This window comes from Emydura macquarii, unplaced genomic scaffold, assembly GCF_026122565.2.
Source record: "Emydura macquarii macquarii isolate MOO-44397 ecotype Brisbane River unplaced genomic scaffold, CSIRO-AGI_Emac_v2 contig_1676, whole genome shotgun sequence".
Taxonomy (NCBI): domain Eukaryota; kingdom Metazoa; phylum Chordata; order Testudines; family Chelidae; genus Emydura; species Emydura macquarii.
In genome coordinates this window covers 1,989,033-2,016,876 of record NW_027131813.1, presented here as the reverse complement: position 1 = coordinate 2,016,876, position 27,844 = coordinate 1,989,033, and the positions used below count along the sequence as shown (strand labels likewise).

At 46.3% G+C, this 27,844-nt stretch overlaps 1 protein-coding gene across 1 annotated transcript in view; it reads left to right on the top strand.

The window, feature by feature from the left end:
• Positions 1-27,844, top strand: part of XKR6 (XK related 6) — a 298,249-nt gene that overhangs the window by 253,024 nt on the left and 17,381 nt on the right. The window contains exon 2 of the mRNA XM_067556169.1: positions 11,325-11,521. Within this exon, the coding sequence (XP_067412270.1) occupies positions 11,325-11,521 (197 nt within the window). The remainder of the gene's footprint in view (positions 1-11,324; positions 11,522-27,844) is intronic.

Here is a 27,844-nt window from a genome sequence, read left to right as displayed (position 1 = left end):
TTGACATGGCCTTCATATGAGATCTCCACAGAAGTGTACATGTATATAGGATAGTGTAGGCATCAAAACAATTCCAGAGTTGAATGGCTTATGGCATGATTTTGATCTGAACTGCTCCACTATTATAACATTACAGTGCTCTGAAATATCTATCCTATTTAGTGCAGCTAAGCCCGTTGCTGTGAGTTCGGGATAGAGTGAAAAACATTTATTTGTGCTATTTTAATCTGGATTAATTTTTGGGGGCTGTATTTTGAAAATACCAATAGCCTCTGATGTCCCTGTTTTTTTGTTGTGTGTTTGCACAGTACCTACCATGGGGTCCATGACTGGGACGCCCAGACACTGCGATTATAAAAATAATAAATAACAATTATCTGAGCCTAATTAATGATTGCCTATGATATTAATTGTAGCTGTGATTTTGTTTTTAACTAGGGTAATTATTTAATTGACCATCTTGCTTCCCTGTAGCCATATCTTTCTATAAGCCTTTTTTTATTATTATTCGTTGCGGTGAAAACGATGGGCCAAATTCTAAGCTGATGTTAATCGATGTAGCTCCATTGAAGTCGGCTCACACCGGCTGAGAAACTATCCCAATAACCTATTAGATGCAAATATAGTGAAATCCTGTTATAAAGGTGGACTGGGGAAGCCTCTGTTTTGATCCTGTCTCTATGATTCCAAAGAGTAGCCTTTTCTATAAGATGTCTCTGTGTTACCTATTTTCTGTGTTACTGCATCTGAAGAAGAGAGCTAAAGTCTCTCAAAAGCTTATGTCTGCAAATATTAAATTTGTTAGTCTTTAAAGTGCCACAGAACTCTCGTTGTTTTTGCTGTATACAGACTAACACGGCTACCCCTCTGGAACTTTTCATCTGCAGCACTCCAGCGAAAGTGTGAAGCTCCTAAGCTTGCTATTTGCAGTTAGGGACAATCATGCTTTACAAGGATTAGCAACAGCACCTGCTGATGAGATGCCATGGAAATTAACTGCCCGTGGAATAAAACATCCCCCACTCCACACCCCTGCTCCCACACCCAGAAACAGAAACGTGAGCCATTTATTTAAAAAATAATAATATTGCAGCTGACAGTCAGGCCCTTGATTGCCTCCCTCACCAATAGACCAGCAAGCAGGGTCACCATGGTGCTGAGACGCAGTTCGAGCTGCTACAGAAATGCACTGTGTTCTAACACAGCGTCTCGCTCCAGGAAGTATCGACACCTTTCACAGGCAGCGATCACAGTTCCATTCCCGTTACTGTTCTGTTCCTTTGCGGTTTTCACTTTTATTCAAGATATGGCTTGGTTTCATTAGTAACGTTGTTGCTGGTGTTATGATTATTTATTCATGTTGCCGTAGCACCTAGGAGTCCCCAGTCGTGGACCAGGACTCCACAATTAGGCGCTGTGCAAATGCAGACCGAAAAGCCAATCCTTACCACAAAGAACTTACCTTCTAAGTCAGTGGTCCCCAAACTTTTTACCCCATGCCCCCCCTTACTCCTGTCCGCACCCTCCGCCCACAGCTGCGGCTGGGAGCAGGGCCACGATCGGGGGGGGGCCACGGTCAGAGCCAGAGGCTGCAGGTGGGAGCAGGGCCATGGTCAGGGGGCTGCGGTTGGAGCTGGGGGCTGCGGCTGGGAGCAGGTCCGTGGCCAGGAGTGGAGGCTGATGCCATGGCCGGGTGCTCAGGGCAGAGCAGGTCTGGGTAGTGCTTCCTTCTTGCCCAGGCCTGGCGACGCCCCTCAAACGTTCCTCCACATTCCCCTACGAGGGTGCGCCCCACTCTGTTTGAGGCATAAGACAAGAGACAACAGATGGATACAGACAGACACAACAGGAAGTACAGGAAACAAAGAGGCTGTATTGGTCAGTGCCCCAGCAACATAACCGGTGTTACGTTTTCTGTAGATGCCATGATTTAGCAGAGTTTTGAGCATGGATTTGAAGAAAGACAATGAGGTGACTCTGTGGATACCTATGGGGAGACTCCCAAGCATGGGGGGGGGGGGGAGGCAGTATGGTAGAAGGCACAAAGGTGTTTGAAAATTTAATAAGTGGGTGATGGAGGATGGTATCGTGGGTCGAGCAAAGGTGGGAGTCGACCTCTCGGTAGCAAATGAGAGATGATCAGTAGGTGGGAGAAGCAGTGGTGATATTCTTGTGAAAAGAGAAAGATCCAAGCAAGTGCAGGCTGAAAATCACAAGCAAATCTAGCCAGACTCCATGGGCCTCTCAGGGTTTGATCACGAGTCTTGGGATAGTTGGTGGTTTTCTTAAATCCCCAGCTCCTGGAGTCAGGGGATTACACAAGACTCTCATCTTCCATTTAAATAAAAAAAGCAAATTTCTAGTCTTCATGTTTGTGGAGACAAGCATGAAAATGTTACTTCTATAAGCTCAAAACTCAGAAAGCAACTAAAAAGGGCCCCACATATATTTTTTAATGTCTCATGATTTCTAAGACAATGTCATTATTTTGGCCAGGCCGGGGGGTGCTGACTCATGATTTTTCAGTACTTTGGGATGGCATCAAAGGTGGACTGTGCTAGTTGTCACTGATGCTCTCCTTCAGGACATTCTTACAGAAGACTTTTAAACCTCTGCAACGTTGGTCGCCTGGTTAGACAAAATAGAAATAAAGGTCAGACAGTGGAAAGTTAGTACTTTGTCTGAGCATCCATTTGTCACAGGGATTTCTTAGCATAGCATATCCCAGGTAAATAACATGGTGAACGCCGTATTGGACTTCTGGGAATGTGCTGTCCTTCTCCTCTCCCTGTTTGATAGATGCTCTGCTGGAGGAATTCCTTGTTGAAGAGGAAAGTCTTACAGCAGGTACTTTCCGTGGAAGGAGAGAAGAGAGTACCAGCTAGTTTTTGAGTGGCTCCTCCTTCAGACCAGCAACACCTCAGCCTTGCTTGGGTTTAGTTAGAGCCAGCTGCTCTTCATCCAGGAGCTGATTTCCTGTAGGCTTTGTGACAGCTGCGGGATAGGGCTGGTTGCGTCTGTGGAAAATGAGATGAACCGCGGGCAGTTGTTGATGTACTGTTGGCCTGTTGTGCTGTCCCATCTCTCCAAGTGGGCTTGTGTTGCTGCTGAAGAGAAGGAGAGGAAGGATGGATCCCCGATGACCCTTTCCCCCCAGGAGAAGGGAATAGAAGCAGAGTAGCATGAGCATTGGGATATGCCACGAGAAATTCCTCTCTGAGCCGCAGTCTGATGCCCAGCTGGGAAGCCTCCAGGAGGTTGGCCAATGTTACAGGTTGCTGGAGCTTGGTTGCTGCTCCTCTTTGGTTGATTTTTGTGTGGGGGTGGGAGAACGGAGAACAGCTGGACAGATCTGCTGCATTTGAGTGTTGGTATCTTCAAGGTTGGGCAGGCTCTGGTATTCTTCAGAGAGGTTGGCAGGTTCAGTGCTCTGAAGGAGGTGATGATCGTTTTGATTAGCAATGGCCTTTGTTGTTCTTGGCTGTCTTTCCCATGGTAGCAGGGTCACGGGGCTGCGTTGCAGCTGGTGATTTGAATGTTTTGCCAGGTTTCTGGCACGTCCCATTCTCTTAGGGCTTCTGCCATTCCTGATCTGCAGAGTCTATGTGAGCAGCAGTGTTGTTCAGTGCAAATTGCCACCAGTGGTCAGGACCTCAGGATTATGTCTTACCAACGAGGCAGCACATTGTCTTTGTTTTCTGTGCTGACACTTTGTTTCGCTACTGCTCCTGCAAACTCTGTTCATGTCAGGAATCTTTTCTGGTTTAAATTGCCTGAATAAGAACTTCTTTCCTGAGCAAAGACTGCAGGTTCAGATATTCAGAGGGTCTGTCTATCTTTACAGACTCTCCATCTATATAATCTAGGCTCTAGGCATTTATGCTGCACGCATCTCCATATTATCTAAATCACCTTGTCGCCTGCATGGGGCATCACCAGCATCATTTCCTACAATACCTGGGTTTCCCTTACACTAGGAGTCAAATCCCGCTCACCTTACTCACACAGTAACCCTATGGGGCCAGATCCTGCCTTTAGTGTACACTGTTATAAATCAGAATAACTCCATTGTGGTCAATGGAGTCATTCCAGATTGACACCAGTGTCACAGAACAAAATTCAGCCTGTTCATTTCACATGAGCAGGGAGATCAAGATTTGGTACTACCTGGTCTCCCATTCAAGTCCTGACAAGGCCTGACCCTGCTTCGTTATGAGGTCTCATAGATGGCACCTAGGCTGCGAAGTGAAATCCTTCTCTGCCTTAGCTGGATTGGTGCTCCAGTCAACCGTTGTCTGACTAACTTTCTGATTTTCAGGGCTCATGGCTCTGACTTCTAAAAAATGCTCCGTGGAGGCAGGGACGTAGTGAATTTGGCCAGCCCGTTTTGGGTGCCACTGCAGTTTAAGTAGTAAATAATGATGATGGTAATTGTGCCAACAGGACGACTGCCAGGGCAAAGCCAACAGCCAGCCCTGTTTGTGTTTAAAGAAAGTTGTCTCCATGCCCTCCCCCAAATTAGGTATATGGCACGGTGTCCTGTTGGGACCTATATTTAAAACATTAGCCAAGATTTGCAAAAATAGGAGACTAAAGTTAGGTTCCTGAATGCGTAATTAGGCTCTTAAATAAATAGCCTGGGTTTCAAAAATGCAGGATGCTCAACAGCTCCCACTGAAGTCAGTTGTAGCTGTATGAGGCTCAGCACTTTTGAAAATCAGGCCGTTTACTTCGGTGCCTAAATATAGATTTAGGAGTCTAACTTTAGGCTTCTATTTTTGAAAATCTAGGCCAATAACAATACATCTGGGGTGAAATCCCATGGTTATTTTTTTCTTGTCTTTGAGCTTCCTTAACTATATCGGTATAGAAAGAGAATGAGCTGTACTAGTAAAAGTTATTTATATCAGTATAACTGCATCTATACTAGGGCTTCTACTAGTAGGGTGTGGTATAATTAGGCTGGCAAAAAATCACATCCCTAACTGACATATACCACTATAACTCTTTAGTATTGTCCGGCTCTGAGTGGACTCACCGTCCTGATCATGAATGTACTGCTCAAAATCAAGGTGCCTAATCAGCTAGCATCTGTACAAAAGGTAGAGGTTTTGTAAACAGACAAAGAACAGGTTTTACCAGATCTAGTATAAACAGAAATGTATTTATGGAATTAAAGCAAAATTCAGGGAAACCAGTTTTAAAATAAATGAAATGAAATATTCCCTCCCTGTTGGAGGCCTCACAGTCCTGCCACACCCCATCCCAGAGAGGCACAATCTTCCAAGCAGCCTAGAGCGGTTGTAGGGAAGCAACCAATGAGGGAGGCTACAGAGAGCAGCCAATCAGGGCCCAGCTGACTCTCATAAAAGGAGCTGCAGGGCCAGAGTCACTCAGTGGCTGTCTGGAGCTGAAGGAGTGTGGATGGTGTACCTGGCTTGTTGAAAGAGCAGCAGGACCACAGACAGATCAGTTGCTGTCAGGGACTGGGGGAGTGAGAGAGAGAGAGTCCAGAAAGGGTGAAAAAATCTCCAGGGATGAAGCCCTGGGAGCATGGCCCCAAACCGGGGTGCAGGGACTATTGGAACTGGTTAAAGACTGTAGACACACCTGACCAGAAAAAGCACTCATGAGAGGTGAGTGCCACAGTATAACAGAAGCCAAAACAGATGACAAAGAAGCCAAAGTGATTCACTTCCTCTCTGGCCTGCCTTTCTGGGCCTTAATTTCTCCAGCTAGAAAATGGGAAGACTATTTTGCTATCTCATATTTGTTAGGCTTAATTACTTGATGCTTGCAAAATGCTTTGAAGATAAAAAGGCTCCAGCAGTGAGTGGTATTATTTAGAGCTGGTCAAACTGGTTTTGGTTGTAAAATAGCTTTTCAAAAAACAAATCAAAACAAATCAGATTTTTCTTCAAGAAAAACTGAAAAATCCAAAATGTTTTGGTTTTTTAGTTATTTCTTCTTTTCTCTCTCTTTCCCTCCTTTCCTCTCTTACCCCCTTTTTTCTATCTTGCCTCTGAAACAGGGGGGGAAGTGGAAAGAGGAAAAAACTGTCCTTTTCATCCCCCAAAACCCAGGGGAAAAAATCTATTTTTAATGGAATGGTTTAATTATATTTCACTAAATCTACTCTCCATTCTCCAGCCAGCTCTAGTATTGTTCAAAGGCTAACTGCTCATTAATATGTATTTATTACAAGTTAAGGACTGCTAGGTGGAAAATCAGCTCCTGATTCTCCTCTCTCCGTGCCAGTGTCACAACGGGATTAGCTCTATTGAAAACACTTCTTTCCAGCTGGTTGGAGCAAGAGAAGAATCAGACCCTTTTCCTTTACATTCTTAGTAGAAGTTTGGTTTGATGGATGCTAAAGAGACAGCAAGATATTTTATATAGGAAACCTGTACACCAGCCCCTGGCTAGTGTCCTAATGTCTGCACTGGGCTTTACCACCTGGGAGATCCAGGTTTCCTGATCAACAGAGCCTGGATGCAGGAGTACACTGAGCAACCCTTTTGGCAGACAACAGAGCAGTTTTGGCAGGCCCAGAAAATTGAGTCTTGTCTCGTTTCCAATGACTGGAAGCTTGATGGCTACAATGGAAGGGCCTCAAGGACTGGGTGGAACATGGAGGAAAACAGAGGGGAAAAAACTAGAATGGGTTGGAGGGCTGATTCTTAAAACATTTTATTCTTGTATCATTAATTCTTATTGTCATGATGTTTTGTCTAATGATATTTAGATACTAAGTGATCCAAAAGTACTTCATGAACAATGTCCAGTCTTGTACCTGGACCTATGCAGAGCTCCAGAGTTTGCCAGTATGGATCAAATTGTGCAGGGCTGGCACCTACGTGTGCATGGTACCAACAAAAGGCAGCCATCTCTCGGGTGGGAAAGCATCACCCAATGCCATTGAATGGTGGAGCAGCATTTTTGCCCATGGGTTTGTGGCCTAGTAGATTTAGCACTGGACTGAGATCTGAGTTTATACAATCATAAAATATGAGAGTTGAAAAGGACCTCAGGAGGTCATCTAGTCCAACCCCCTGCTCAAAGCAGGACTAACCTCAGCTATATCATCCCAGCCAGGGCTTTGTCAAACTGCAGCTTAAAAACCTCCAAAGATGGAGATTCCACCAGCTCCCTAGGTAATCCATTCCGGTGCTTCACCACCCTCTGCATTAAAAACCTTTTCCTAATATCCAACCTAGACCTCCCCCACTGCAACTTGAGACCATTGCTCCTTGTTCTGTCATCTACTACCACTGAGAACAGCCTAGCTCCATCCTCCCTGGAACCCCCTTCCAGGTAGTTAAAGGCTGCTATCAAATCCCCCCTCATTCTTCTCTTCTGCAGACTAAACAAGCCTAGCTCCCTCAGCCTCTCCTCGTATGTCATGTGCTCCAGCCCCCTAATCATTTTTGTTGCCCTCCACTGACTCTCTCCAATTTATTCACATCCTTTTTGTAGTGGGGGGCCCAAAACTGGACACAATACTCCAAATGCGGCCTCACCAGTGCCGAATAGAGGGGAATAATCACTTCCCTCAATCTGCTGGCAATGCTCCTACTAATGCAGCCCAATATGGTATTAGCCTTCTTGGCAATAAGGGCACACTGCTGACTCATATCCAGCTTCTTATCCACTGTAACCCCCAGGTCCTTTTCTGCAGAACTGCTGCCTAGCTCATCGGTCCCCAGTCTGTAGCTGTGTATGGGATTCTTTCATCCTAAGTGGAGGACTCTGCACTTGTCCTTGTTGAACCTCATCAGATTTCTTTTGGCCCAATCCTCTAATTTGTCTAGGTCACTCTGTATCCTATCCCTACCTTCCAGGGTATCTACCACTCCCCCTAGCTTAGTGTCATCTGCAAACTTGCTGAGGGTGCAATCTACCCCATCCTCCTGATCATTAATGAAGAAGTTGAACAAAACCGGTCCCAGGACCGACCTCTGGGGCACTCCGCTTGTGACCGGCTGCCAGCTAGACACGGAGCCATTGATCACTACCCATTGAGCCCGAAGATCTAGCCAGCTGTCTATCCATTTTATAGTCCATTCATCCAACCCATACTTCTTTAACTTGCTGATAAGAATACTGTGGGAGACCATATCAAAAGCTTTGCTAAAGTCAAGGTATATCATGTCCACCGCTTTCCCCATGTCCACAGAGCCAGTCACCTCTTCATAGAAGGCAATCAGGTCAGTTCCTGTTCCTGCTTTTTCCACTGGCCTGCCGGGTGACCTTGTTCAGTTCACATCACTGCTTTGTGTCTGTTTCCCCACCTGTAAAATGGGGATAATGATATTTACCTCTTTTGTAAAGTGCTTTGAGATCTACATGTGAATAGAGCTAGGTGGTGGTATACTATTTCATGGGGTTTTTTGAGCGGGTTGCACCTTTACAGTAATGGACATTTATAAATGGGCTCTCTTAAATTGAATGTGTGGTGCTGTGTAAACAGTAATCAAAGAGACATATTTAAAGGGGGTGACCTCACTTCCGGTATTTCCTTGCCCCTATAGATTTTTGTGGGATCCAGTATTGTGGTTAGAGTGAAGGGTATGCAGCATTGCCAGTCTGAAGTGTCCTAATATTGGCTAAAAATCATGATGTTTTAAACAGTAATCAGTTTGGGGTTCTTTTTATTTGCCTTCTGCATTTTGTGTCTTTAGGGCTCATGTTTACCAACTTTTCCTTGCAACCTTAAGAACTAGAATTTTTTTTTGTTTAAACCAAAGCTGAGATTCTCCCATAATCGCCTGACTTCAAGAGCTGGGAACTTTAAGAATACCACCAGGTGTCACGCGAATCGTGAGAGTTGGGAGCTCTGCTGTTGCCATTTGGCGAGGGCTGATAACTAAACTGTGTCAGTGGACTGAAGAATATCATTTCTGAGCACAGAAGTAGTTAAGTTCCAACCGTGCAGTCAGCCTGAGGCGTGTTCCATTAGTACAGAGCCCCATCTGTTGGCAGTTCTGGGTCACTTTCTGTTTCCTGTTTTCCTTCTCCTGCAATGGCTTGTTGAGTTGAATGTTTCACATGGTTGTTAATTGCAAATAAAAAATGGGTTTGTAAAAGACAGACATTTCAGCAGCCTGGCATAGTTACAGGGCTAGCTGCACCTCTGGGCCCTTCCTGGTCTCTCGCAGTTTGCCTACACTGCATTGCACACCCAGATGTGTGGGACCTGGGCTTGCGGTCTCGGTGTTTCTGAGCCCACCCTTGAGTGTCTGTACTGCATTGTAAACCCGGGCTTACAATTGCTGAATGTGGGTCTCTCAGCCATGCTAATGCATTCAGGGCGCACTACACAGACCTTCTGACTCGGGTCTGCAGCTTGAGCTGCGTCCACACTACAGAACCACAGGGCTTGAACCCAAGTCACCGCAGGACTCCGGCTCTAACACCCCTCCCCTCACCACACCCAGCAAGGTCCTAACCCCTGGGTGCTCGCTGACCCAAGTCAAACTGATTTGTGTGTGAACGAAAGGCAGACTTGGGCCCAAACCTGAGTCAGAGGCCAGGTTTAGTTTGCTGTGTGGACACACCCCCTGAGTGCACCCTCTCAGGTCTTAGCCCTCAGGCCTTTGCCTCTCTTGAGGTGAAATTCCTCAGTTCTCCCACTTTTAGATTGGGCCCCTTGCTTCCGTACCCTGTCTGTCAGCCATCCTTCCCCTGCACATCTGCGTTCTGGCACTGCCAGTTCTTCCCTTTGGGTGTCTTTGGTCAGTGCTATACCGTGACCAGAGGCTTTCTGAAATTATTGTCTAGTTCAGCACTAGGAATAAATCTTTTAGATTGTTAGAGGACAAAGGATGTTCAAACAACAAGCAGTCTACACACGTCTATCTTACTTATAGGCTCACCAGCCCCTGATGGGAACCTGGGCAGGCCTACCTTCCTCATAAACCCCCAGCAGGTATCCGTGTCGGTCCCCTTGAACAACTCCTCCCCTCACCCGCCCCCAGACACGAGAGTGTTCCTTTTCAAACCTGCCACAGTTCTTTTGCTCTTCTGAATTCACATGGGCCTTTTCCTGTCCTGGCTTTGTCTCTTAAATCACTTTCCTGCACTTTTGAGAGGTCTGTTTAAGCCATTCTTTCTCTTCCTGCTTGTTTTTTCCCTACAGCTCCCTATTATACTAAACCAAAATGTCATACAGCAAACATCTCCTTAACCAGGTCAAATATGCAAAATTCACAAATTATTAGGAAGCAGCTCCAAATCAGTCCCATGGTCCTCCTCCAAAAATTACTTCTGTTACTATTCTGTCTTCAAGCATTCCGTCCCCCTTCAGAGGGAAAATAAATGTTCCTGAATTCACCATTGTAGGAGTTGAGCACCAAAAATAGAACAAAGGAGCAATTCCTTTAAGATCGGACATTTAAAATCACTGAAAGAGACACTGCCGAGTCGTTCAGAATTTGCATTTTGTTTTTAATTTATTTTTTCCCGCTGCTGACTGTCGATTGCCTCCCTTTCAGACCAGGGCTGGCCAGTGGAGTTCTATAGTGCGGCTTGCGGCTGCCCTCACGTTTAACATGGAGGTGCAGCTAGCTGCAGATCTGGTCCCCAGACGTGATGCTGTGTCTTAATCCAAAGCTCCATCTTGACCTGCGGTGCTTGGCCCTTGGCATGCTGTGACCTCTAGTCTTTGCAGGCTGCTCCTCTGTGTTAAAGGTGAACGTGGCTGCATGCTGCTTCATCGGAGGGCAATTAGATCCGCTCATTGGGTTCTTGGGAAGTGGCTGATGTGGCTTTCAGTCAGCAAATATTAGCACTTCCCTGCCTGAAGAGAAGGAGAGGATTCTGCAGAGACTGTTCTGTTCTCATTCTGATACTGCCCTGGTCACCATAGTATCTGAGCACCGGCCAGTCATGCATTAAATGATGTGACTAGCATTTGCCACATGCGATTTCCTCCCTCTCATGTTTCTCTCCAATGGGGAAAACTGTACGAGGTTTCTCTTTGTTGGTTGGTTTGAACGGATTTTGTTTTGGATTTATTTATTTTATGTTTGCCGGGGTGGGCGCTGGCTGTTGAAGTCTTGGCTCTCCTCTTGGGACAGAAGGTGGTGATGTCTGAGGTGGTTCTTAGGTCCTGTGGGAGTTCATTTCACAGTCTCGGACCAGCCCCAGAGAAATCTCTGTATAGAACACGGCTCCGTACATAGAGAACTCTCCCTCCTGCGTAGCCTGTTTGAGCTATTATCCTTTCCTGGGCTACTGGCTCTGATTCCATTTGTTGCTATTTGACCCCATCAGCTGTTGTTACCGGTGACTGATGGTTGGCTTGTTCCTTCCCTGTGCTTTAGGTATATCCGAACCATGTACCTGGGCATCCAGAGTCAGAGGCGGAAGGAACACCAGCGGCGCTTCTACTGGGCTATGATGTACGAGTATGCAGACGTAAACATGTTGCGCCTCCTGGAGACATTCCTGGAGAGCGCCCCCCAACTGGTGCTACAGCTCTGCATAATGATCCAAAAGAACCGTGCAGAAACATTACCATGTAAGTGGCCCTCGCCCCGCGTCCATTTTCTCAGCCTCTGTGGGAAGTTTTGTTGATCGTCCACACTGTGTAACCTGTCATGTAGGGTGCTGGCGCTTGGGACAAAACTCGTTTCAGCTCCATACTGCACTTGCTCAGTAAATTTCTGCTCACGCTGCTGGAAAAAAAATACTCTAATACTTCAGCCTCTTAGCCTAGGGGAATGATCACAGGGCTGGGCATCAGGGATTCATTAGCTCGACTCCTGACGCTGGTACTCACTTGCCGTGTAGCCTTGGGCAAATCACATAACTTTTCTCTGCCTCTGTCCCCCCATCTGCATAGTGGGGATAATAAAATGTATCTGTCTCAGGGGGGTGTTGTAAGGATTAACTGATAAATGTTTGTGCCGTGCTCGGACTGTGTAAAGTGCTACGTTTTATAGCTACAGACAAGATGGTCACCCTTAAAAAGTCAACTTTTGCCATGAGTTAAAACACACTTATTGGTACCCCAGTTCTGAACTAGTCTAAGAATAGGGGAAACTGTATTTTATTGGACACCATGTGTGCCAACCATTTTCATGTGCTGCCATTTTCATGCCAGGCGTTGTTTAGACATAGCAAAACCTGTCATACGCAACACTTGGTTGCCTTAGTAGATGCAGGCCCAAATTCACTCCGACTGGAGTGTCAGAACTCGGCAGGCCATTCCCAGATTATTGTGGGACTTTCTGTGTCTGTGTGTGTGACCAAGCAGCCCTGCAGTTCTGCAAGGTTGAGTTCCACTGCTTGGCTTAACATTTGCCTGGACGGAAGTTATGCTTTAGTCAAACACAAGTTATTGGATTCAATACAGAAGTAACTGGATGAAATTCTTTGGCCTGTGTTAGACAGGAGGTCTGATGAGATGGTTCCCTTGCCCTTAAAATCTATTATTCTGCCTGTTCAGGTCATAGCTGCATAATCCATTGACCAAGCGCATAATCTTTTCCTCATTCAGTTCTGCAACATAGCAGATGGGTTGTTGATTTGGTTCCCATAAAATAGGCTGCACGTCTTACCAATATGTTGCTCAGTGGTCTGGCTGCATGTCTGGATCCTGGCAGATCCTTTTTCTACGTACTTCAGTAGCTGGGCGCTTGGGCCCCGGATACACACATCCAACTCTGTGCCGGCTGATGACCCGGGTGGATCTTCTAGCAGCTGAATGTGCAGCTGTGCGGCCAGTTGACCAGGTCACGGCATTGAGTGGGCTGCCTGTTTTTGCTAAGTCTGCACTGCAGAGCTTGGGGAATGAAGCATGTCGCAGGGTATGCACACCCTGTCTCTGGGGGTGGCCGGGATTTCCCTCAGGAACAGTCGACCAGACTGTTTCCAACCTCCCGGCCATATGGCTCAAGAGCCCGAGTTGGAATGGCCGCCCCTGGGACTGCACGGCACGGCCTAAGGGACAGAGTCCACAGTTGCCTGTGGGCAAGGGCTATGAGGCCTAGTGCCCAGAAACAATAGTTGCCTGTGAGTCAGGGCTATGAGGCCTAACGGCCAGAGTAAGGGGCCATCATCCAAAAAAGAGGGGGGGAGAGAGCCGGGGTAGGGGGGCATGGGCGTTCCCGTCTCCATCGCATACCAGTCCAGGACCCTGTTCATGGCGGGGTTGGTCCCCACGCTGGCCAGCGGGGATCCAACCACAACACGCTGACCTGTGTCAGGCGGGAGTTACCACTCGCCCTGTCTCCCTGGGCTACTTCCTACTGTGCTTCCTGACACTGCTGTCCGGGTCGTGTTGGGGCCTTCGGGTTCCCTGGCTCTGGTAGCTGCCTGGATGTTTGATTCTGGGCAGTCGGCTGTGGGCAGCGGGCCTCCGGTCGGGCCTCCGTGGCCTCTGGTTCCCTCCACTGGGGGGCTGCAGCGGCTCCCTGCTTGGATCCTCCACCAAGTATCCTTCCTCCTCAGAGGTCAACCTGGAAAGCTGCTCCCTTTTATACTGGGGCAGCTGTTGGAGCACGTCCAGCACAGCCTGGAGCGTGGGGTTTCTGCCGCCCATAGTGTGTGTTTAATTCTTCCTCACTTAGTGCGGGGTATTCACGCCCCGTCACAAAGCAGCAGAGAGTTTTTCTAAGCATGCCTCATTCCTTCCTCAGGTGCGCGGTTTACTGGCACTTTCTCAATCCAGTTGTATGTATCTTTCCCCCCCGGGTACATTACCATGCAAAAAGAGCTGAAACAGAAGGAAACCGGCAAGAAAATAATGTCAAAGATTTCTCTTAAACAGACAAAACCCAAAGAAAAGCAAGATAATATTAAAAAGTGACTGTGTAGAAAAGATCACCGTCTTCCTCAATCTACTGGCTTCCTGTGGATTTTGGCTCCTATCTGCTGACTTTGGTTTTTTTACTGCTTTCAGTGCTGCAGACCCAAGCGAGCTCTGGGAGGGTAAGATGGATTTGATTCAGCATTGGGCATATGAACAAAGGTGTCAGCTAATGCCCGTGTCCGCCTCCCATTTAAAAAACATATGGGTGGGGAACACTTACTCTCAAGCCTGTGTAGCTTTTTCAGGAGCCGTGTTTCATCATCTGTGCTTGGATTAGTCCAGTAGGCTGTGAATCCACTGGCAATCCTGACTCCACCCTAGTGCATCTCTGACAAGGTACATGGAAGGATTTTTTTCTCCATGCTTTTCCAAGGTCCACCTCCTTCTCTGAAACAGCAGCCTAGCCGGATCAGCTGCTTGGCCCTGGCTGCAGTCTGACTTCTTTTTTTAAGATTTTTGATTTGGTACGTTGTTTCTGTGCCATATTGGAGGGAAGCTAACTGGTTCCAGGTCCCTTCATGGCCTAAGCACACCATTCTTTCTTCACAGGGCTTTAGACAGATAGTGTCTGCAGAGGGGATACAGAATAAGATGCTGCCATTTTCAGAGTCTTTTTTTAGTTCACAGCCTCTCTAGAAGGCTACCATTCTGTAACCCACCCTATTATGCCTAAGTAGCATGGAAAAAGTAGGGTGGATCTTCCCTATCATTGGTGCAGCAATAACTGAGCATAGTGGGGTTAAACAGGGGAGACAGTAAGATCAGTGATAAATTCCCTGTCTTTCAGGCTTCAGCAAAACCGTTGGTACTATGTGAAAGTGCCATTGTACTCTGAAAAGTGCCTTCTAGAAAAGGCACTGCGGGGTTCTGTGTTTATGACATCTCAATGACTCCATAGCAGATCTACATCATTTACGACGACTGTAAAAGAATGCTTTTTCTGGCTTCCAACCTTACATATTCACCCAGGAATCTGAAAGGCAAACTGGGTTATGCATCATTAATAACAAAGATCCTGCAGTTGGAATTTCAGGCTAAATCTCAGTGTCAGTGAAGTTAGTTTCAATCCCCGCCTAGATCTCAGTGAGATCAGGATTTATGCCTTACTGAACGATTATGTTCTTGATGCAAGAATCAGAAGAGACTCCAGCTCATTCTCCTTTAGCTGTGTTGACTGTTTGTTGTTGTTCGTCCTTCAAGTTGGAAGATGACCATGACATCAGTGGTTGGGTGGGTTTCTGGGAACACATGAGTGGTTGATCAGGCCAATTGGAGCTTTGAACGGTCTGTCACACACTGAACAAGCGATGCCGCTATGGGTTACAGGCATGCTGCTGTTGCGAGATTTACGCTGCTGGCACGTCTGCTCTGCCGCAGCAGTTCTCCTCTGCTCAAAAACTGTAGCTCCCTTATGGATGAGGCTTTGCCAGGTAGAACGATCATGAGCGAGATCTTCCCAAAACTCTGAGTTGATGTCGAAAGGCCCCAAGGATAACTTAAGGGAGTTCTTGAGAAGTTTCTTCTGGGCTCCCTGAAAGCTCTTTCCCTCCTTTAGCTAGCTGTAAAAGATCTTCTTTGGCAGTCGCTCATCTAACATTCCGGTGACATGGCCTGCCCATCTCATCTGTGACTTCATCAAAAGAGTATGGATGCTTGGAATGCTGCCTTTATGAGAACCTCAGTATCTGGAACCTTGTCTTGCCAACTTATTCTCATCAGTTTCCTCAGACAACCCATGTGAAAGTGATTCATCTCCATATATGCCGCCAGGTTTTGCAAGCATACGTCGGAGTTGGCAACAAGATGGCTTTGTAGATCTTTAGTTTTGTTTGTTGACTACTGCCTCTGTGCTCCCGCGCATTTCCACGAAGTCTGCCAAAGGCCACGCTTGCTTTGGCAATTCTGGCCTTGGTTTCATTATCGATGTGAACTGCACGTGACAGTGTCCTGCTGAGGTGCATGAACATATCCACTGCCTGAAGGGTTTGGCCATTCACTGTGATAGTAGGTGCTATGTATGACTTTCCTGGTTCAGGCTGAATCACCACTTCTGTCGTCTTGATGTTGATTGTGAGACCAAAGTTGTCAAGCTGAAGAGAAATAGTCCATGCTCCTTTGCATGTCAGACTCAGATTTGGCATTCAGGGAACAGTCATCAGAAAACAGAAGATCGTGATCAGTCACTTCCTGTACCTTCGTCCTCACCTGCAGTCTCCTCAGATTGAAGAGTTTGCCATCAGTTCGGTATCTGATGCCAATCCCTGTGTCACAGTCATGAAACACATCTGTAAGTATGGCAGAAAACATCATACTGAAGAAGGCTGGGGCCAACTCGCAGGCCTGCTTGACTCCATTGGTGACTGGGAATGGTTCAGATGGCTCATCGTAATCCATAACGCAAGCAAGCATGCCATTGTGGAATTGCCGAACCAGTGCGATGAATTTCTCCGGGCAACCGAATTTTGCCATGATCTTCCAAAGGCCCTCCCGACTGACTCTATCAAATGCTTTTGTCAGGTCAATGAAAGTCATATACAGGCTGGAGTTCTGTTCCTGGCATTTCTCTTGAAGTTGATGAGCTGCAAATACCATGTCTATAGTCCCCGCATCCTTTCCTGAAGCCACACTGATTCTCTGGCAGGAGCCCTTGTTCAGTGTATTGCACAAAGCAATTCAGCAGAATTCTGGCGAGAATTTTGCCAGCTACTGACAACAAGGAGATGCCCCGATAGTTGTTGCAGGATTGTCTGTTGCCTTTTTGCTTGTACAAGTGGATGATGGATACATCCTTGTACTCGTGGGGGATAGTTCCTTGAGTCCACATTGACTGGAAAACTTCAGTCAGCTTTAGAGCCATGTGTGAGCCTCCAGCCATCTGCTGGTATAGGATCTGCTCCAGGTGCTTTACCATTTGACAATAGATCGATTGCTTCCACAGTTTCAGTCAACATTGGGGGATCAGCAAGAGATATGTTAAAATCTATCTGGGGTAGTCTATCAATTGCCTCCTCACTAATGGATGATTGTTAATTGAGGATGTTGTTAAAGTGTTCTGCCCACCATTGCAATATCTTTTCTTTGTCAGTGAGCAGTATGGTGCCATTGGCACTCAGTATTGGAGATGTTCCTGATGACCATGGTCCGTAGATTGTCCTCAGAGCATCATAGAAGTTCTTCATATCATTGTTGTCTGCGTAGGACTGAATCTCATCTGCCTGGTTGCTCAACCATGAGTTTTGCATCTCTCTAAGTTTGTGCTGGACAGTCCTCTTGATGTTGTTGAAGGTTGCTTTCTTAGATGTTGAAGTGCTGTCTTCTAAACAGGTCTTACGGAGCTGATGTTTCTCGTTCAATAGTCTCCCTCTGTCAGAATGATTTTCATCAAACCAATCTTGATGTTTACATGTGATGGAACCGAGAGTATTGGATGCAGCTGAGTACACAGAGTCTAAAGGATGCCCAATTTCCTTTGATGTTGTTAGAGTTTGCATTGATCATTACAAGTTGGTTGCACAGTTCTTCAACAAAAGCCTGTTTCACATTCTCCTATTTCAATTTGGAGACATTACGCTCTTTGGATGCTTTTTTACCTGGTGGTCGTCTATGAGGATGTATGCGAATATTCAGCTTGGAGACTGAGCCTGTGATCAGTCCAGCATTCCGCACTTCTCATGGCCTTTGTCACTCTAACATCCTGTCTGTCTCTTCTTCTGAAGACAACATAGTCCATGAGATGCCAGTGAATGGAGCGTGGATGCATCCAAGACATCTTGTTGTGGTTTGACAGGCGGAAGACTGTGTTGGTAATGAGAAGGTTGCGTTTGGCACACTTCCTCAGCAGGAGAAACCTGTTACTGTTTCATTTCCCAAGGCCATTTTTCCCGATGGCGTCTGGCCATGCCTGGTAATCAGCGCCAACTTTAGCGCTGAAGTCACCAAGAATGATGAGTTTGTTTGCCTTTGGCACTTCTGCGATAAGAGATCCTTGATCTTCGTAAAATTTGTCCTTGATCACATCTGGCACTGATGATAGTTGGAAATCTTTTCCCAAACAATGGGAGTCTCATCAGTATAAGTCTATCATTCACACCCTTTTGGGAAATTCCTGAGCTTGCTAACTAGCTGTGTTTTGATAACTTCACATCTCTCTTCTTTACTAAAGCACTCCAGAAGAAGGGATAGCCGGCTCTTTTTTCTGTGGGTTGTCATTCTTCAGCTAGGCGAGTTTCACTCAGGGTCGCTATCCAAATGTTGCATCTGGCCAGTTCTCTACCAACTAGAGGTATTCTTCTCTCTGGTCTATCTGCTGCTGGGCAATCCATTAATGCGAGTACATTCCAAGCACCTTTGTCTTTTTTGTCTTTTCATGTGATTTTTTTCGACCACACTAGCAGGATTCCCATCAGCCACAGTATGCTGACCAGGACTAAAGGGAAGCCATGTTTAAGGCACCTAGTTCCTTCCTCATTCTACGGGGGTGAACTGTGTGATCCTAAATAGGACTGCTCGGTCACCCAGGGGATTGCCAAATTCCACTGGTGCTTCAGTCCAGTAAAAAGCGACCCAATACCCTGAACTGCCTGTGTGCAGGTCTGCAGCTCCAGCTCCCAGTGTATCCACACCTGCTGCTTTGCTGCTCACCCACCGCCACAGGACCTGATAGGTAGTTGATGTCATGACTAGCGCGTGAATTAGATGCAAGTGAGGGAAAGCTGGGCAGAATCATCCTCCTTCTCTCGTCCAGGACAGTCTGAATCCAGTGGCACAACAATGTCGAGATGTTTGGATGCAGTGGATGGGCATCAGGTCCTACTGCACCCAAACTGATGCCTGAGGCTGTCCCCACAGCTGTTCACATCCACCTTCACAGCCAAGGAGGTGAGCATATCTACTTGACTGCCTGGTCCACCAGAGAGGACTTTCCCAAGGGAGCCAGGTGTAGCTGTCCACTCCGGTCAACAGTCACAGGTTGGACTGCACTTCGTCTGGAACCTCATCTCAGACCTGTTTGCCAAGGGTGGCCCTCCCAGGAGTACACAACTCTGGATGACGTAATTCTGAGGGTCACTGGGACACACAAGCCTCTCCACCACAACAAGGTGGCTGTCCAAGGAGAGGAGGTTGACTGTACAGTGCTAATAACAGGCAAAGTCAGTAACAACGAACTGTAGTCAGTAAAGTGAGCAGATACGACTGAAAACACATAGGGAAGGCGATGGATTAAGAATACAGTGGTTTTTGACCACTACAATGACAGGGTGTATACTGGCACCTGGTGGATGATGTTGACATTTCTATATAGGCACTTTCCAAGCAAATTTGCACTGTAGTTCTAATATTTCTCATGTGGTTCCTTTTGACTTCATAGGATTTAAAAGAAACCACTGATGTCATGAGTGCTTTGTGTCAATTTTTTGTTGGGAACTTGCCTGACCAAGGCCACTGTATCTATACAAGGAGCATTGTACAGCTGTTGATGGTAGCCTTACCCTGCAAAACCCTGGCAAGTGCTGCTGTTAATCCAAAAGAGATTAGCAGTGTAAATCTGAATTTTGCAAATCTCTGTTGAAATCTATGGGATTTTGTGGTACATGTACTATATTTCTCCTGTTATAAACCATGTAATAACCCAATGTGTAGTTAAGAAGTAAACAGCAAAAGTTATAGCAAGTGCGTGACCCACTTTTCAAACCAGAATGCTGAAAGTTGGGTACGTAAACTGTGGATATGTCTTCACTGCAGAGTTAGCCCAGGTGAGCTGCAGCCGGGTTAGCCTCGCCCGGGTGTGTGCAGCCCCACTGCAAAGCCCTATCCAAGTTCCTGAGGCCTGGTCTACACCTAAAACTTAGGTCGACCTAGCTACATCGCTCAGGCCTGTGAAAAATTTCACACTCTGCATGAGGTACCTAGGTCGATCTAACCCCCACATAGAAGCAGCTAGGTTGATGGAAGAATTCGTCCGTTCACCTAGCTACTGCCTCTCGAGGGGAGTGAATTTACTATAGTGACGGAGAAACCCTTTTCATTACCATAGTACGTGACTAAAAGGACAGCGCTACAGTAGTGTAGCTGCTGTGGTGTTGCTGCAGTGCTTGTAGTGTAGACGTACCTGAAGACAGTACTCACGGGTGCTGCTCTCCTTCATGTGTGTCACTGGGACTTCAGGGGCATATGCCATGGTTCTTGGTGCTGCACTAAGCTGAGCTGCTCCACGATTCTTTGCCAGTGAACTGTGGGAGAACTAGTCTGTCCCTCTGGGCCCACGGGGAGGAGGTATAGTGGGAAGGCAGTGGAGGACTATACGCACTTGAGCGATTTAGCCTGCATCCTCACTGCAAAGTTAGCAGCCTGAGTGAAAGCGGTGCCCAGGCTCTGATGGCCACTCCCAGCTGGGCCAGTTAACCCAGGTTGGAAGCACCATTAAATTCAGGTGAGTGGTTTTCATGTGTGGACGAGAGGGAGATTAGGGGCAACACCCAAACAAGAGCCAGAGGCTCTGTCTGCAGTACACAGCCTATGCCGGCATAGCTATGCTAACGTAGCCCCAGAGTGTAGATTCAGTGTGCACCTATGGCAGGAGTTTTTCTCCTGGGGTAGGAACATCACCTCCCCAAATGAGGTTAGTATGTTGACAGAAGCATTTTTCTGTCAGCATAACTGCATCTATCCTGGGGTTTTGTTGGTATAGCTGTCGGTCAAGGGTGTGGGGGGTTTTTCACGCCCCGACCGACATAATTTAGCTGGTATAGTGTAGACCAAGCCGAAGTTAATTCTGCGGTAAAGCTATACCTTTGTGTGTTTAGACTGTAGGTGGTTGAACGCTGGATAACATGTTTGCAAACTTTCTTTTCCAAAAGGCTTCTCACACTCCTTGTCCTTCCCTGTTTGCAAACTTCTTATGCCATCATGGTTTTGTTCACATGAATGTTCGGATAATTTCAAAGAGTCTTCCCTTGTTTGCAGGCCCATATGTAGTCCTGGGCAAATAGCCACATTTGCTAGTCTCTATTTGTTCTTTGCCATTCCTCATTCTCCTGTTGAAAAGTTTGTCATCCTGCCAGGGCATGGTAACCACGCCACGTGACTTCTTAGAGTACATCTAGACTGCAAAAACTGTCCCGCAGCAGTGAGTCTCAGAGCAGGGTCAACTGACTTAAGCTCATGCTACGGCACTAGAAATAGCAGTGTAGACGTTCCCACTCAGGCAGGAGTCCAGCCTCTGAGACCCACTATCCTCACCGGATTTCAGAGCCCAGCCTCCAGGATGTCTACACTGGTATTTTTAGCCCTGTAATGCGAGTCCCATGAGCCCAAGTCAGTCAATCCGGGCTCTGAGACTCGCTGCCATGAGGTTTTTTGTTTAGCTAAGGATACGCCTACACTCCACAATCACACACAATAATGAACAGTGAATAGTGGAATGGAACAATCTATGAACTACCCGGAGGCAGAAATGTATTGGTTTAGACTAGTTGGTACATTCATAGAGTAGAGAATACATTGCCAGAGAGTGGGATTTATTCTGGAATGATTTGTGATCTCAGAACAAGCCAAATCCAATGGATGATTTGCAACCAGCTCTATTTAGTCACCAAGTGTCCATGTAGGTCCTTAAATTCAGCAGTAGATACCTAACTTCGGGCAACCAAGTTTGAAAATGAGCCCTGAATAATTAACTTCTTGCTGTCGGGCGGGATTTGCAGAAGTGTTCAGGATTGTCCTAATTCTGTTCCCACTTATCACGGTAAAACTCCCACTGTGTCAATGGGAATGGAGTTAGGCTAACGCTGAGTGCTTTCGAAATTAACACCCACAAACAACAAAACACTAGAAGACACTCAGGAGCAAGTTCTGAGTGATGCTGTCTTGCATGAAGGAGTGTGCATGGTGGTGAAATGGCAGAAGTTTTTGTGCAACGACTGCCTTCCAAACCATGCTCAAGACCTGTTTTGGGACGTGGTAAAAAACGTAATCTGGTAAACTCCAAGAATGCTTAAAAAAATGTGGTTTAAAAAAAAAAGAACCCAAAAGCCCATTTTTCATCTGCAAAATTAATCCATCTCTGTGACTTTAATCTGCAAAATCATTCTGATTTATTTAGGTAGACCCATAACTAAGGAAAGCTGGTTATAGAGGTGTCCATAGATTGCCCTTCCTATTCTGGAATTAAGATCCAAAGGATCATCTGTCCCTTCCAATCCAGGATTGTCATGGCATCAAAGTTGGCATAAATAAATCACCTGCTATCCACAGGCAGAAATCCCTCACTTTTCTTACGAGAGCATCGTCATGAAAACCTGTAAGAGAGAGGTGTCTTTGTGTACTGGAATCCTTGTACCACATGATTCCAGGCCATAGGAGCTAGAGATGGAATCATCAGCTGTATCAGATCATCCAGTCCATCTCTCTGCCAATGCAGGATTATCCCTTTGTCCTGTTTCCTAATGCTCTCTATCGATGACATTGCTTTTGGTTGAGTTGTATGAAAGCGAGTATGGAAAAAGTCACAAAACAGTGTTGCCTGGCATTGAAGGGATACTTCTGGTACCACTCCCCGTAAAGTGACCCACCCACCTTTCAGGAGTAGGTTGGTCACATGTGCCATGACTAGAGAAGCAGGTCTTCACGGCAGGACAGGGTGGAGAGAAGTGGCACCTGGTAGAGTAGGCGCCAGGCGAAAGGGTGGGGAAATTGGGGGAGGAATCATGTGATAGCTGTTTGGAGGAAGGTGTTTGTCTCAGGCCGGTTCCCAGCAGTCAGGCGTCCACATCAAAAAGCCAGCCGCACCGCTGGCAGCAGGCATGAAGAATGCTCTGCTCACTCACTCTTAGAGTAAGTCAGGCCTGAGGCACATTGGCAGGCAGCAGCAGGGGGGAAGCTTACATGGCCGTGCACCCTTTTAGGGCCTGATCCAAAGTCCATTGAACTCAATGGAGAGAGTCCCAGCGACTTAGCAGGTCTTTTACCCACAGGATCAGTGCAGCGTGGGGGAAGCTAAGCTCACACTACTGTGCTGCACTGATTCTGTAGCTAAAAGACCTGCTAAGTCAGCGGGAGACTCTGCATTGATTTCAATGGACTTCGGATCAGGCCCTGAAAGACACTTCAGTCCCCGGGGCTGTCAATCCAGAAGCCTTCTCCAGCACAAATTCACTTTTCTTGCAGCTCCCGTGAGGACCCTTTGGCTGAGGTGAGAACCTCTTGATATCAAGAATATTCCATGTGATCACAGGTTACTGTGACATCCTTTCCAGAAAAACAACTGCAACATGCACCGAAGTGAGCGAAGGTCTTTAGCCGAGTTTGTAAACTATGGCTCTTGGTGGTAATAATTATTAGCACTTTACATCTTCAAACATTAAGTAGGTGATCCTCACAGCAACCCTGTAAGCAACATACAAATAGGGAAACTGAGGCATAAGGAGTGGAGTGATTTGCCCAAAGTCCCACGATGTCAGATTCATGATTAGAACTCAGAAGTGCCTATTGTTCCCACGTACAGTCCACTATGCTGTGCTGCTGCTTGTCGGTTTGGTTAGTAGAGTATATGAACATTAATTTTATTGAATCCACTTGCTGTAGAAAGTGGCTCTGGTATTCAGGTCAGCCAACCAGTAAAGCATGTTACTCTGGATAAGCAGAGAACACATCTTTAGTAATGAGATGTGCAAAAAGAGAGTGCAGTGTATATTTCTGTGACTGCTGTCAGCAGATCAGCAAAGAATTCAAGTTGCAACAATTTAGCTTGGAAAAAGGTCCAACTAAAACTGAAGGAATATTCAACAAGCAGTTTCTAAGGCATGATCAATTGTTAGTGCAGTTGGAAAGTTTTGGGAAGAATCCTGATCTCTGAAGTGCAGCAATTGTACTGAGCTAGTTAAGTCTGTTCCTGAGATGACTTTTGTCCCAAATGGCAGCTGATAATTTCCTTCTTGGTGCCCTCTGTACATTCATGTTTTCACATGGGCACTCGCTGATGGGAATGCTCATCTGACACAGTCATTTCCCGATTGCAGAAGCCAGCGGACAAGCCACTCAGAGGATATTTGCAATAGGGAAACTAATGCATGTTTTGATCTCTGTAGGACAAGCCTGGTTTCCACTTGGGAAGGTGAAGTTTGTTAACATATTGAAGATCCAGTCTCAAACTCAGTCCTGTACACATGTGAATTTCTGGGAAGGCAAAAGTGCCAGGAGAAAAATCCAGTATGGTGTTATTCTAGCGGAGTTGAGTTTTCGTCTGATATAGGTCACTTAAACCACTCAGTGAATTGTGCACTTGGGAAAAAAAAAAGAGGTTCATAATGTATCTTTTGTACCTGAGTTCTGTAGTGCCTGCTGCTTTTAGATTGCAGGACAACACCTGCTGCACGAAGTAAGACTTAGTCCCCGTGTCACAGTCCTCACAACAGTGCTTTGCCAGTCTTATTTAATGATTCCAGCTGTATGTACCATTGCTCAGGTGTTGAGATACTCCTTCCTTCTTCTGTGCAGGAAACAACTCCCTTTACCTGCAATTACACTGAGACATTGCACCAGTTCACAAAATAAAAGAGATGTATAAAGGGTAAGGTGACTAAGGTGTGCGTTGCTGACATGTCCTCTAAACATACGGAGTGACGCACTCTTACATTAGCCAAGGAGGGGGAATCACATCATTGGTTTCTTAGAGCTCTTTTAAATTAGCTCAGAGCATTTCCAGGACCATGTGACTGAAGCAGTGTCTGTAATTGGCATTAATCCTTTCTGTGCCAAACCGCCAACCGGAGGCATCCTATGGGGTTTGCCTTCTATATACAGATATGCTGTGTAAAACCTTGGCATTGCCTTTCAAAAAAGCAATGATGCAGTGTTTAGCAGTAAGCAGAGGGTTAATTTACTTACATGACTGTATAATGCATTGGCAGCGTGTGTTGCCTTTCCCCTCTACTGGTTCGCTCACTAGAGGATAATGGTCTCCTACTGCTACCAACTGATGGAGTTACTTCTTTAGCTGAGGTAGCATAGAGCTTTGCTGAAGTTTGCAGGTTCAAACCCTTCAGGTGACTTTGGTGGGTGGGAGCTGGGGATGGTATTACAATTACTTATTAGAAATACTAGTGGGGATTATTTCTATAAGTAACTTTTTTTTTTAAGAGTAAGTGGTCCCCCGTTTTTCAGAGTGTAACAGGCTGTGCGCACGTGTTTGCGGCGCTCCTGTCACTCTGTGCTGTACAGATAACAGTGCTTCTAAGTTGCTCTTGTAGATAGTTAAACAATACGAAGCTCTGTCAGGGCCAAGATGCTATAACAGATATCAAGTGTGCCGCAACATCCTTTCCCAACCACCCCACTCTCTCCATTCCCTCTCTCCCTGACTACATACGATCGTTGCGTTTATGGTTCTCTTTCTAGCTCTTCTGAAGACTCGCTTTGGGTGTGTCACTTAGGCCAACATTTTCAACCTGAGTGTCCAAAGTTAGTCACTTAAACCCCGATTGAGGCACATGAGGTATAGAAAAGCTTCAGTAGGAGAAAGTGAAAATATTGGGACTGTTTGACGAGAATATCCTGCGTTCTGGTGACAATTGATAACCAAAATTTCGGAAGGAATGCTAGACCTCGTGCTCCAGGGCGTAAGCCAACCTCTAACTATTAGAGAATAGGATGAGACAATGTCGGGGCAGGTTGCCCCACATCTGCCAGCTGGGGAGTTCTTACATGTTCCTCTGAAGCAACTGGTGCCGGCCACTGTCAGAGACACAGTACTGGGCTAGATGGACCTTGGGTCTGTTACAGTCTAGCAATTCCATGGTTCCTGTGTTTACAGAGGATGCTTCTCTCACAGTGCATAAAAGAGTGCATTCAATGAAACTGAAAAGCAGCACAATGAAAAGTGATAAAAGGAAAACCTTTTTTACACTATACATATTTAACCTGTGGAACTCATTGCCTCAAGATATCATTGAGACCAAGAGCTTGCTAGGATTCTAAGAAAGACAGACATTCCTATGGGCAATGAGAACATTCAAAGTGGTGTTGGACTGCTAAAAAAATGTTTTAGGAAGGATATAAACTTTCCTGCTTTAGGACATAAACCAACAACTCACCGGTAGGGGTTAAAAAGGAACTCCCCCCTAAGGGGAGGTTATTCCATAATTATCCACTAGGGACTTCCTCTGAAACTTCTGGGCAGGCCATTTTCACATGCACAGGTACTGGGCTGTGTGGACTGCACAGATCTCATCTGGTACAGTATTTCCTACCTTCCTGTGCACGCAACTCTAACTTGGATGAAAATTTTTTTGGGGTCCCCTAAAGAAACCAAAATAGTGGCTAGTAATATCAGGAAATCGTAAAGACAGCACATGATACAGGCATCAGTTCCTCTTACCCATGGCCATTAAGCAATGGGCCAACGGCACTGAAATGTTTGCTTTACCTCCCACTTTCCTGATGTGGTTTGTCTGTGCTCCACTCCTCTGTTATGCATCTCCAGCTCAGCAGGTGTTAAACAGTGAGGAAGAATTATGCCATGTTTGCTTCTGTCAAGTGGTTTCGGAGTGAGTTAAAGATTGAAGGCCAGGTCCTCAGCTGATGTACATTGGCGTGGTTCCGTTGACGTCAATGGACCTACGCCGACCCACACCAACTGAGGATCCGGCCCATAGGCTGCAAGGTCATTCTGCTGTCGGTTCAACCATGCCACCGTGCGGGTCCCGTGCATTTCTTTTTTACAGGGTACAATGTAAAAGAATGCAGCTGAAAACTAAATACCGGGAGCCAAACTCCATCCTTAATGTGAGGGAGAAAAGATTAACTTCCTATGTGAATGCACTGCTATGCTGGGGACCGGAGTGCAAGTTCAGACCTCCCCAGGCTGAAAAAGGCCAGGGGCACTATGAAGGCAACATGCTAAACATATGGGTTCAAGGTGGGAACGTCCTTGTGTTGCCCAAAATAATATCCCCATCCCATGGCTGATGATCAGAACAGCCTTGACTGGGTTCCTTAGAAAAGGTGTGTTCAGCTACTTCTCAGTTGGGAGTGGAAAAGGAATGGGAATGGGGAATTCCCTTAGCACTCTCCTCCCTTCTTGCAAAAACAATAGGGCTTAAATAAGTATCTTCTACTTCCTCTCGGATGCTTTCAGGGAGTTTGATGGAGATTCACAACACAGCTGAATGTAATTTTGTCTTGTATGAATGATCTCTTTAAAGTAGAGCTGGGGTAAAACTGGAACCTTAGATATGAGCTTTTTCTAATTTCAAAGTGGGGGTCAGTGTTTGGATTCAGATCCCTGTCTCTGAACTCCCTCGGTTGGTTCTGGACTGGATCCAGAACCAGACACATTCTATTTTCCAGATCTAATCTACTTCTTTACCTACAGCGTTTCATCTAATCTATCTGTGTGTTTCTGAGAAACCGACCATGTCAAGTTCCAATGAGCCCAGGAATCTCACAAAAACAGCTTGTGAGACTTCGGCACTGCTGAAAGCAAAGCCACAGCTAAACCCTCGTCTGATTCAATCCCGAATCCAAACCCTAACCTAAACCTGATGTGGATGAGTGATCTGAACTCTTTGGCCCATCTCTAATTTAAATCACACTGCAATTTCTGAAAAAATTGGAGGCTTCCTGTATAACAAGTTGTTTCTTGCTGCAATTGCAGATCTTGGTTCTGTAATTAGCAGGCAGTTTTATATCTGTTTTGCTGGTATCACACCCTGAACGTTGGCACGGTGCTAAGAACTTTAATCCTTAGGAAACTAGTTACATCCCTGGTGGATGTTATGTAGGAACTGGCTAACTTGCTAGAGGGAGTTTGATGGCCCTAGTGCCAGGGAGGAGAGAGAATTTCTTGCTGCTGGCTGGTAAGAGCTATGCTAGAACTTTAGGGTTGTGCAGAGCCATTCCGTCTACACTTCTGCCGGAGTCCCATACACAGACACACATGCTTTGGTGTTCCAGCATGACCCACTTCGCTCTGCTGCTGGTTCTCCACTTACAAGCTGGGCAGTGACATTGGGGAGTTCAGGCCAAAGAATG